A 12,150-nucleotide genomic window follows, 5' to 3' on the forward strand; every position below is an offset into this window, starting at 1 on the left:
CTCACTCTGTCACCCAGGCTGGAGTGCAGTGGCGCAATCTTGGCTCACTGTGACCTCCACCTCCAGGGTTCAAGTGATTTTCCTGCCTCAGCCTCCCAAGTAGCTGGAATTACAGGTGTGCGTCACCATGCCCAACTAATTTTTTTGTATTTTTAGTAGAGACGGGGTTTTGCCATATTGGCCAGGCTGGTCTGGAACTCCTGACCTCAGGTGATCTGCCCACCTCGGGCTTCCAAAGTGCTGGGATTGCAGGCGTGAGCCACCACTCCCGGCCACTTCCATATTTTGACACAAAAGTATATCTTTATTTAACTCACTAGTCACTAATCCCAGGATGCAAAGTCTAACTTATTGGCCAGTTGATGCTTCTGGAAAATTGCTGTGAGGGTTGGTTGTTAATGACCCCACTGTATATAAGCCCACATCTTGTTTCTGAGGTAGTGCAGTGTGTTGACATTATAATCATGTTTGAGCGAGTTTGAGTGGCATTCATTTTTGTTTGTTTGAGCATGTGACTGAGCAGCAACCGCAAAAAGCAAGGGCACCGACGGCACAGATAGAAGCCTGAGCCTCAGCTTGAAATGCATGTTTTCATTTTAACCAACATTACTGTTCTCAGTGGAAGTTTCTTCAGGGTAGAAGCAAACTTTTCCATATTTTATTTTGTTATATTTAAAAACTAGCCCCAAATGCTGTGCTTCTACTCTAACTTTTTATATTAAACTTTTAAAAGTGAAATCTGAAATAATTAAATTTTAAAGATTGCAATCATTAAAGAATTAATACAAACATCTATTTAATTTTTTTCTTTACTAAAAATTCTCTTTTCTTAATTAGAATTCATTATTTAGCATGGCAATATTTGTGATGATGAAGAAAACTTCTTTAAGTGAAATCATAATATTGGGAGGAATTTAACAGTTTTCTTTTTAAAAATAATTCAAGATAACTTCCATTTTCATTTTGGTCATTTAACGTACTGTTTAATGTTCTCAGAGAACAATATTTCAGAAGTAAATATTTATGCCTGTCACTTTTGTGCACAGGGCAAAGTGAGTTATGTACTTTGTTTGTTTGAGATGGAGTCTCGCTCTGTCACCAGGCTGGAGTGCAGTGGCATGATCTCAGCTCACTGCAACCTCCCCACCTTCCAAGTTCAAGTGATTCTCCTGCCTCAGCCTCCCAAGCAGCTGGGACTACAGGCATGCACCACCACACCCAGCTAATTTTTGTATTTTTAGTAGATACTTGGTGGTTCACATCTGTAATCCCAGCACTTTGGGAGGCTGAGGCGGGCGGATCATGAGGTCAAGAGTTATGTACTTCTGAAAAGCAAACTGAACCATTTCTGACCCCACCCTTTCCACCTACATTATCTAAAAAATGAATCCTAAACTTAAGTCAGTAACATTTCAAATGATATATTTTCCTTTATGGAAGAGTCTCTTCACACTTATAGAAGGTAACAGGTTGATGTAGAGTGGGAAGGGAGGAAAGACAAAGTGATGAATGAAATATAGTATTTGTAATATTTATTTAAAATCTCATAATATTGAACGTCTTCTAGCAAAACGTTGGATGGTTGGCATACAGATAGTGATTCTTAGCTAGAAAACTTCATGGAATGCCTGAACTAAATGATTGCTCATGCTTTTGTTCATGTGTGCTTGATATCTTGGAATTTCAAATTAATTTTTTAATATAATTTTTAAAATTTGACTGTATTTGTTGATAATTGCTCTTTGTTTTTGGGAAAAAAAGCCACAGGCACTTAAGTGAAGATTATTCATTGAGTTATGATTATCTTTATGTGTTTAGAAGGAAAATACGTCATAGAAAAATGAAGTAGAAACACTGAGAGACAGAATTATCTAAATCCACCTAAACCGCAGTTTGGCAAATTGTTTAACTTATCCTCCCTGCAACTCACCTAGCTTATAAGAATTTAATTAAATATTTTTAAGAGTCATTATAAATCTAACAAGCTGACCTAATATTCTGACTATATACCATTTTCCAGAAGTATAGAAGGATAAATGATAGTGAGACATGTTTTTTTTTTTTTTAGATGGAGTCTCACTCTGTTGCCCAAGCTGGAGTGCAGTGGCGTGATCTCAGTTCACCGCAACCTCTACCTCCTGGGTTCACACAATTCTCCTACCTCAGCCTCCCGAGTAGCTGGGACTACAGGTGCGTGCCAGCTAATTTTTGTATTTTTAGTAGAGATGGGGTTTCACCATGTTGGTCAGGATGGTCTTGATCTCTTGACCTCGTGATCCACCGGCCTTGGCCTCCCAAAGTGCTGGGATAGGCATGAGCCACCACTCCTGGCCCAGACATGCTTTAAAAGTATGTTTTGCAGGGCCAGACATGGTGGCTCACGCCCGTAATCCCAGCACTTTGGAAGGCCAAGGTGGGTGGATCATTTGAGGTCAGGAGTTTGAGACCAGCCTAATCAACATAGTGAAACCTTGTCTCCACTAAAAATACAAAAATAAGCCAGGCAGTAGTGGCGTGCACCTATAATCCCCGCTACTCCAGAGGCTGAGGTGGGAGAATCACTTGAGCCTGGGAGGCAGAGGTTTCAGTGAGCTGAGATTGGGCCACTGGTCTCCAGTCTGAGCGAGAGTGAGAAACTGTCTCAAAAAAAAAAAAAAAAAAAAAAGTATTGCAAATGGTAGACAATTTATAAAAAGAAAAAAATCACCTGTAATCTTCATAGATAACTTGATTTAGTTTGTAAAGCACCAACTTGGTTTTTTAAAAAGGAAGACTTTGACCATTAGAATAAAATATGATAGTCAGAATGGACCATACAGTACCAAGGGAGGAGCTCAACATTTACCTTCTAAAAATCTGCTTGTTCTTCCTTCCCACTTCTTATTCACAAAACAAAAAACATATGAGTGCTAAAACATTAAATTATTTTTCTCTCTTGAAGTCCAGAGTTATCATCCCAAAGCCCATGTGGTCGTCAGTTGTCATAATGTTCCATGCCAATCTGGAATAAAATGTGGGGAATGGGCGTTCCATTAAAAACTATTATTCACTTATAAAGCCTTACATTGTGTATGTGACCATATACTTCCCCCTCTCTTCAACCAGGGTAGTGCAAAAAAAAAAATTAATAAATTATTGAAATTTTCAACTCCAACAGTAAATTCAGCATTAATGATTTTTTAAAGAAAATAATGTAGGAGATAAAATTGAATATATTTATTTTGCAAATGTAATTTCATATTAACAAAGAAATGTATAGAGAACATTTCATTTGCAGCTGCCTAACAGAGGGGTAATTAACTAATAAATGCCTCATGCCCTTTTAAAATAGACTTTCCAGGCCAAGAGCCGTGGCTCATGCCTGTAATTCCAGGGCTTTGGGAGGCCGAGAAGAGAGGATCACCTGAGGCCAGGAGTTCAAGCCAGGCTGGGCAACATAGTGAGACACTGTTACTATAAAAAAAACTCACAAAAAACAAAAAACTTAGCTGGGCATGGTGGCATGCATGTGTAGACCTAGCTACTCAGGAGGTTGTGGTGAGAGGATCGCTTGAGCTGAGGAGTTAGAAGCCATAGTGAGCTATGGTTGTGCCACTGTACTCCAGTCTGGGCAACACAGTGAGACCCTGTCTCTTAAAAAAAAAAAAAGTCTCTACAGTACTGGCATGGCTACATTATCAACAAAAATGAATGCCTCTCAAAATCTGGCCAATGGAAATAATATTATTCCATATTTCTTCATTATTCTATGATTACAAATAGTCCGCATGTAGAAGTTTATTTCCAAGAAAATCCAGTGTCATTGATATGTACTGTTACAGTTACCAAAACATATCAGTTTTTAGATATAAGGACATCAAAGACACTCCCATTCCCCATGTTCCAAAGAAATTTAAACTTATCCAGATATAGATGATAACACATAAATATTTTTGTGGGAAAACTTTTTGCTTTACAATGCTAGTTATATGTCTAGATAAGTTAATGTCTATTCAAACTAAACACGTCATACAGCACCTTTTCTTTTATATTTTGAAAAGCATACATGAGCAAGAGTGGAAGAGAAAATGGTTGATTAGAAAAGCCCACAGTCTTTTAGATTCTCTTTGATTATTATATCTGTAACTGCATCAAACACAAACTTGACATTTTGGGTATCAGTAGCACAGGTCATGTGGGAATAAATTTCCTTATCTTCTTTTTTTAAATTCAGGTCTAGAAACTGGTTCTTGATGTAGTTTCCTGCATCTTCAAATGTATTTGGCCCTTGTTAAACAAAATATTTGGAGAAGTAAAGATTAATCATATGTTACAAAGAATAGGCTATAAATAATGTCAGCAAGTTTTAGGATTTTACTTTGATATACTAAGTATTGCAAAATCATAAAGGCAAGGGTCAATTATCAGGGTGCTGGGAACTATGCTCACCCCTTTGGGAGCTCCCGGTGGCTAAAAGGTAAACTTTGCATCAAAAAGCTCAAAATACAGTAGAAATCCCAAAATATTTATAAAACAAAGTGAGTGATACAAACTTACGTATACATCAAACAGTGTGTGTGTGTTTGTGGGTATGGGTATGGGTGTTTTTATACAAATTAAAAGAGAAAAAGAATGGAAAAGGTAGATGACTAAGGCACAGAAGGAGATGGTATTTGAGCTGGACTTTGAGAGGTAGCTACAACAGAGAAAAGTAAGTGAAAACAAAAAAGTGAAAGTGAGAATTGTAGCACTAGACTTGAGGGTAGGGTCGGGAAACAGACTGAGCTTTGAAGAATCTACTTCGATAGAAATGAAAGATTTTTGTAGAGGAATTGTAGGAAATCAAGTAGAATAGATGTTATGGGCTAGATTATAGACTATGTTACTAACAAAACAAAGGAGTTAGGATGCGATATAAAAGGCTATAGAGAGGTACTCTTCACTGATGTGTTATATAGCAGTAATACAATGAAGGCTCTGCTTGAGAAGCTTTAGTCCAATAGCAGGATGTGCAATGAATCAGTTGAGAAAAGGCAGAAATAAAACAAGTAGGCTAAAAAATACAGGACTACTAAAAATGACCTGTTGATGGGCTTTATAACAGAATATGCTTTATGGGGACTTGACACAGAACAGAGCAGTAGCATAAAGACTTTCTAAAAAATAAGTCTTTGTTTCCTACTTTATTGTAACTAGAAACAAAATTCCTTGAAGGACAAGCTTTAAAGCCATATAACATGGCTAAAATCCAAAACACTGGCAATACCAAATTCTGGTAAGTGCATGGAGTTATAGGAGTTAATTGCTTGTGGAAATGCAAAATAGTGCAGTCACTTTGAAAGGCAATTTGGCAGTTTTTTACAAAGCTAAAGATAGTCTTACCATACAATCCAGCAATCACACTTCTAGGCATTTACCTAGAAACTTATGTCTACACAGAAGCTTGCACATGGATGTTTATAGCATCTTTTTCCATAATTGCCAAAAATTGAGAGGAACCAAGATGTCCTTCTGTAGCTGAAAGGATAAACTGTGGTTCGTTTAAGGAACAGAATATTAATGTAGGAATAAAAAAATTAGCTATCAATCCATAAAAAGACATGGAGGAAACTTAAATGCATATTGCTAAATGAAAGAAGACAGTAAGAAAATGCTACATGTTATATGATTCCAGTTATATTACATTCTGGAAAAGGCAAAAGGATAGAAACAATAAAAAGATCAGTGGTTGCCAGGAGTGTGAGGAGGGAGGAGGCATGAATGGGGGAACACAGGGGATTTTTAAGGCAGCGAAGCTGTTCTGTATAACACTGTAATGCTGGATACATGACCTGCATGTGGCAAAACACATAGAACTGTGCAACATAAAGAGTGAACCCTAATTAAATGATGGACTTGGCCGGGGACGGTGGCTCATGCCTGTAATCCTAACACTTTGGGAGGGAGGATGGATCATCTGAGGTCAGGAGTTCAAGACCAGCCTGGCCAACATGGTGAAATCCCGTCTCTACTAAAAGTACAATAATTAGCCGGGCGTGGTGGCGTGCACCTGTAATCCCAGCTACTCGGGAGGCCAAGGCAGAAGAATAGCTTGAGCCCAGGAGGCAGATGTAGCAGGGAGCTGAGATCGTGCCACTGCACTCCAGCCTGGGCAACAGGGTGAGACTCCATCTCAAGAAAAAAAAAAAAGATGGACTTTAGTTAATAATGTAAAATGTGTTAATATCAATTCATCAATACAATTCATCAATTGTAACATATGTACCACACCAAAGCAGTTCTCTAATAATAGAGAAACTGTAGGAGGGGATGGGAAAGAAAGTACATGGGAACTCTTTGTACTTTCTGTTGAAACATTTCCTTTCTCTGTACACTAGAAAGTGCTCTAAGAAATAAGTCCTGTTATATATATAATATAAACCTTTAATTATGAGTTTATATTTAATTAGTAATATTCAATATATTTGAATATTATTTGTAATATGCAAAATATATTATTATATTTAATCACATGATAAATGTATGAATATATTATAAATATTTATAATTATAGAAAAAAGATATAAGCCCTAATTGTAGGTTGACCAATGTAAGTATTTGTTTTGATAAAATGCCATGCTCCTAGTAACATCTGGGCAACCTTACGCACCTAAGTGGTAAAACTGGATTTGTATTTTTGTTTAAATCATAAATATGGCTGGGTGCAATGGCTCACACCTGTAATCCCAGCACTTTGGGACGCCAAGGTGGACAGATCACCTGAGGTCAAGAGTTCAAGACCAGCCTTGGCAAACATGGTGAAACCCCATTACTACTGAAAATACGAAAATTAACTGGGTGTGGTGGTGTGCACCAGTCGTCCCAGCCACTCGGGAGGCTGAAGCAGGGGAATCATTTGAACCCATGAGGCAAAGGCTACAGCCTGAGCGACAGAGCGAGACTCCATCTCAAAAAAGAAAAATAAATTTTTTTCTTATGTAATTTTATTACCAATGGAATATCCAACTATTTACAAAAATAAATAAATAAATAAATAAATAAAATTCTTTCTGAAGGAGAAACAGCCCTTCTGTGGGATTTCACATTTACAATCGCTGACTAACAGGATTAGCACTAAAATTCCAGGATCCACGAAAACCGGAAAATGAAGATGTCATTATTCATTCTCAAATTCATTCATGCTATATCTCTAGAAACAACTCAGAGATTGAAGAGCCTCTGAGATCTACTACAGCATTACAAGGTTTCAGTAGGAGATACATTAAAAATGCCAATTTCGAATAAGATTTGCATTCCTGTTATAATTTTGAAGACAATTCAGGTTCCAATGTCATTTGATAAAGTCTATATAGTAGCAACCCTGGTCCATCTAACCCCTTCCAGTTTATTTTATTAGGGTTTTGCTTTAATGTACACAATGTAGAGAGGGTTCTTCTTTATTTGTAAGATTTTTTTTCCAGTTTGGATCATAAAGATAACTCAAAAATGATCATAAGCCTCATCCTCATAAGTATTAAATGTCAAGATCCAGATAGGAAATATATGTTTATATAAAAAGTTATTTCTATGGAACTAAAAGAAAAGAATCTTACCAGTGTATTCTGGAAAGCAGATACTAAGATGCACCTTGGTTACCTTTTCTTGAAAGATATCTTTTTTGTTGAGGAACAGGACAATGGAGGTTGTTGAAAAATACTTGTGATTACAGATACTGTTGAACAGGTGAAGGCTTTCATGCATTCTATTCTGTTAGGTATCAGAAATGAGAATGGGTAGGATTATTATTTGCAAAATGTGAATGTTGAGCATCATGAACAAGGATCTAGAACTAACATAAATCTTTGGCAAACCTTCATGAGTTGGGCAATGTGGTAGTACTACTGAAAAGCACAAAGATTACTTTTAACCCTGGCTTTGTTTTTCCTTTAGACTTACCACTTCTTCGTCTTCCACGAGGACCATGTCATAGGCACTAAGTGCAGCACAAAATATAATGCATGTAACTCCTTCAAAGCAGTGAATCCACTTCTTTCTCTCAGATCTCTGTCCACCTACATCAAACATCCTTTAAGAAAACATCAAATGAATAATAAATCTTACAAATATCCTCCAAAATGTGCATTGAGGTTAACATTTAGAGGTATAAATGGGTGATCCCATATCTTCAAAAGGTATTCTTTTGACTTTTATTGATTATAAAATTAAATTTATTTGGTCAAATGGCTGCTCAAGGACTACAGAGAAAAAACAGTCTTTTAAAATTGTCTCCGTGCAAACTAGAGTAAAATAATTTACACACTGACTTTGAGAAACTGGGAAATTTAAAAGAGTTTAGAGTTTTGGTAAAACATTCATTAGCCACAGAAGATTTAGATAAAAGTTTAGACATATTCTCTTGAATGAAAAGAAACTGCAAGAAGATTGGAAGTTACTGTAGTTCTGATGCTATGATTCTTGCCTATTTTCTTAAGTCTTTCTACATTCATTTACTCAAACAATTATTGTTTGCATTCTATGTACTAGACACTGTGCTAGGTCTACTAGCACAAAGATGAAAAGATATGGTCCCTATCTTCGAAGAACGTTCTGTCTTGTAGAGAAAAAAACAAATAAGTTACTATAATATTATGTAAAAAAATTCTAATATACAAGGTAAAATGTGAGCATACAGAAAGACTTAAGTTAGCCTGAGGGATCATGACACTTAGAGAAGGTGTTTGAAAACTCAGCCTTTCCTCTGCTTTTATATTTTGGTAAGAGATCATTGTGGATCGAGGACTCAATTTTAAAAACTAGGAGCTAGGCAGTAAAAAGTTAGGTTTATATCAAAGGAGCTGTTTAATGTTTGCTGCCTCAGGGCTTTCACACACAGTCTCTTTCCTTTTCCTGTGACAAAGATTTCCTTCTTCCTTCCAAGGTTGTTTTTTTCTCAACTATGAAGTCTTAGCATCAATATCTCCTCCATAAAGAAGCCTCCTGGAGCGTCCATTTAAATTACACCTCTCTCCACCCTCTATTTACCTTCTATAGCATCACTTTCTTTCCTTTATGGTAATCATCAATATCTATCATCTCCCTAATACAATAGCAGCCTCATGAGGTCAGGAACGTTATCTGTATTAGTAACTGCTGTATTCCTAGTTCCTGGCACCATGCCCAACACATAACAGGCATGCAAAAAATATTTGCTAAGTAAATGAATAGATTCCATGTTAACTGAATAGAGAGGCAGGAAACACAGCAAACATGCTATGTTCTCTCATGCCTTGATAACTTACACATGTTTTTTATAAATATGTGTAAGTTATCAAGGCATGAGAGAACATAGCATGTTTGGGGTAAGCAAGCAATTTATAGTTTTGGGAACATAAAGAATAAGGTAAAAACACTGAGCTATATGGCCTAATAATTATCCATTTATCCACTCATTCATCCTTTATTCAATAAATATTTACTAAGCACTTATTATATGTCAGGCACCAAGGATTCAGCCTTAAGAAGCTTTTAAACTGGTGGTGATGGTGGTAGTGATTGGTGTGTGTGTTTCAAAATAGACTTTAGATATCCTATAGGATATCCAAAATGGATTCAGATATCCTATATGGATATCTGAAAATAGACTTAATAGGAAATATCCATATGAAAATAGACTTCAGATATCCATATAGGAAGTGTAGGGGGTGGGTTGTCATTTGAAATGGAGTGATCAGGAGTTGTAGAAGATAGCAGAAGTGTAAAAACCTAAGGAGATGAGGGGTTGAGCCAAATGGATATCTGGAGCAAACAATGTTATAAGCAAAGGTGACAGAGGAAACAGCAAGAGCAAAGTACTTCAGGAGTGAGCCTCATGTGATCAGCCAGCAGTGGATTTACTGGTCCTTTCATGTTACATGAGAAATGTAGATTTCATATTGCAGACTATAGAGGACTATGGGTGATTTTTAGATAGGGAATTGACATTTTTTGTTTGTTTGTTGTTGTGTTAGATCACTTTGATCTGAGTCCAGAAGTTGGGCTTAATGAGGAAGAGATTAGAAGCAAAGAAATAAAGTATGGGGCTATCATAATAGTTTACAACCAAGGTATTAAGTACCAAAAAGCATCCAAGTTGTACAGACTTCAAGGGTAATAGTTATATTTGGAGTAATAAATGTCTACCGATCTGATTATTGAAAATAATCAAAAGTATAATATATTATACTTCGCATTTCACATATGAACCAAGTAAAGATATATATAACTAATATTCCCTAAATAATGTATTAATGCAAAATCACTCCATTAAGCAGTAGACTAAAAGAGAAGATGCTCACAATATTGAAGATAATGGTTAAGAGTTCAATAGTTAATAGTGTGGACATTTAAATTTGGTGTGTATAAAGAATATTATATGTGCTACTAATTACCAAATTGCAGTTTCAGGCTTGCAAAATAAATGGAGGAAGGGGACCAAATTTGGCTTTACGTGGTAGTATAGTGGTAAGCATAGCTGCCTTCCAAAGTTTGACTTTACGGTTATATTATGTGAAAATTAACCAATACATTTAATTTTTAAAAATTAAACAACATTCTTACAGAAACAAGGATGATAAATATGCATTCAGACATTTAAATTGTTCATCAACTGTTTTGTTAGTCCATAAAAACAACCTTAGTGTTTTTCAGACTTCGTAAACTGGAGTTTTATTTATTTCTTTGTTGAAATTACTTTTAAAGTATAAATTACATTTAAACTGTAAAATGTGGTGGAAATAGAAATAGTTGAGATCATGACTTTCATGTTCCACATCACCAGTTGTAATGGATTAATCTTAATTTAACACACCTAATAAGAGTTTACTATTTGTCGGGTATATAAGCACCTTACAGCAATTAACTCATTTAAACCTCTTCAGGAACTTGCAAGGTAGGTACGTTTAGCATTCTTATTTTTTCAGAGGGGCCCTTAAGCAAATTGCCTAAGAATTATTATTTCAACTGATATTTGTTGAGGCTGCTATGTACCTGGCTGGCACCACGATAGGTTCGATAGGTTCTGTGGCTATGACAGCTATGCTGTGAAAGTTGTTAACTTGCTAAGTCTATTTACTTAGAACAGAGGTGCACAACTAGTACTAGTGCCTGCAGTTGGCTCTCAAACCTTCACTAGTGGACAGAAATTATCTTCACTGTGGAGTCTATCCTTTTCCCAGGCCAGGCAGTAGTTCTATGTTGTCAAACAGGTCACTGGGCAAAAAAATTAAACTCCCTTCTTCTGGGAGGTTTCGTTCTTTTCTTTTAACGAAGATAATCACCTAATGCATTTCAGATGTAGTACATATAGGCTCCATTTGGTCATATATGAATATATTGTGGATCACTTTTTGGCAAAGAAATGTGATGCTGTGACTGAACAATGATGATTAACTTATGGATTTGGGGGACCTGAGGGTAGAGTATACATTACTAGGTTTAAACTCCTGGTGGGCTTTTCAAACTGAAACCACCCTTTCTAACCCCACCCACGGGGTTTTTAACCCATAAGGATTTCCATAGTCCTAATCTCTTTCACTCTAATCCCCACCTCAGGGGGGGGAAAAAAACCCTTTCCGTTGCTTAATAACAAACCAGTCATGGAGCCAGGACAAAGAGTAATGGAATGTTTGTACTAAGGGAGCCCGATGTGCCATTTCCACAGCAGTGATGGCAGGGCTGTAGGAATCGAATTCTAGGATGCCTCAGGTAAGTTTTCTCCACTAAGCAGAACTTGCATTAGTCTTGTCAACCTTTGTTTGTAGTCTCCTTTTCCCTGCTTTTGTGCCCAATTATGCCATTTTCTTTCATTCCGATTGATATTTGTATTCTTTTAGTCACATTTTCAATTAGATTATATATTGTTAGATTCTATTCACATCTTAAAAGTCTGAGAAACTCCTCTCTTTAAGGTGACTTTGTAATTGCTCAGATTTCCTGCAGAGTGACCAAATATTTTACCTCAGAGAAAAATCATCTTATTTCTCTCATGCTAATAGTTTTGTTTTTTGGTGTGTGGGGGGTTAATGATAAAAATAATAGTAGGAATTAAGATATGGGAACTCTAATTTGTGGGTTCTATGGGGGACATAAACTCCCCAGGAGGAGGAAAAAAAGGGAGCCTCATATACTTCCTACATATTTTATTTTCTACAACAT

The 12,150-nt window shown here is 36.4% G+C and overlaps 1 protein-coding gene across 1 annotated transcript in view; it reads right to left on the reverse strand.

The window, feature by feature from the left end:
• Nucleotides 1-3,497: 3,497 nt before the first annotated feature.
• The window catches only part of GNAT3 (G protein subunit alpha transducin 3), a 52,378-nt gene continuing 43,725 nt past the window's right edge, over nucleotides 3,498-12,150 (reverse strand). Inside the window, exons 6-8 of the mRNA XM_527800.7 lie at nucleotides 7,915-8,044; nucleotides 7,572-7,725; nucleotides 3,498-4,266 (exon numbers count right to left, since the gene is read on the reverse strand). Coding sequence (XP_527800.4) covers nucleotides 4,076-4,266; nucleotides 7,572-7,725; nucleotides 7,915-8,044 — 475 coding nt within the window. The 3' untranslated portion in view covers nucleotides 3,498-4,075. The remainder of the gene's footprint in view (nucleotides 4,267-7,571; nucleotides 7,726-7,914; nucleotides 8,045-12,150) is intronic.

This window comes from Pan troglodytes, chromosome 6 (assembly GCF_028858775.2).
Source record: "Pan troglodytes isolate AG18354 chromosome 6, NHGRI_mPanTro3-v2.0_pri, whole genome shotgun sequence".
Classification (NCBI taxonomy): domain Eukaryota; kingdom Metazoa; phylum Chordata; class Mammalia; order Primates; family Hominidae; genus Pan; species Pan troglodytes.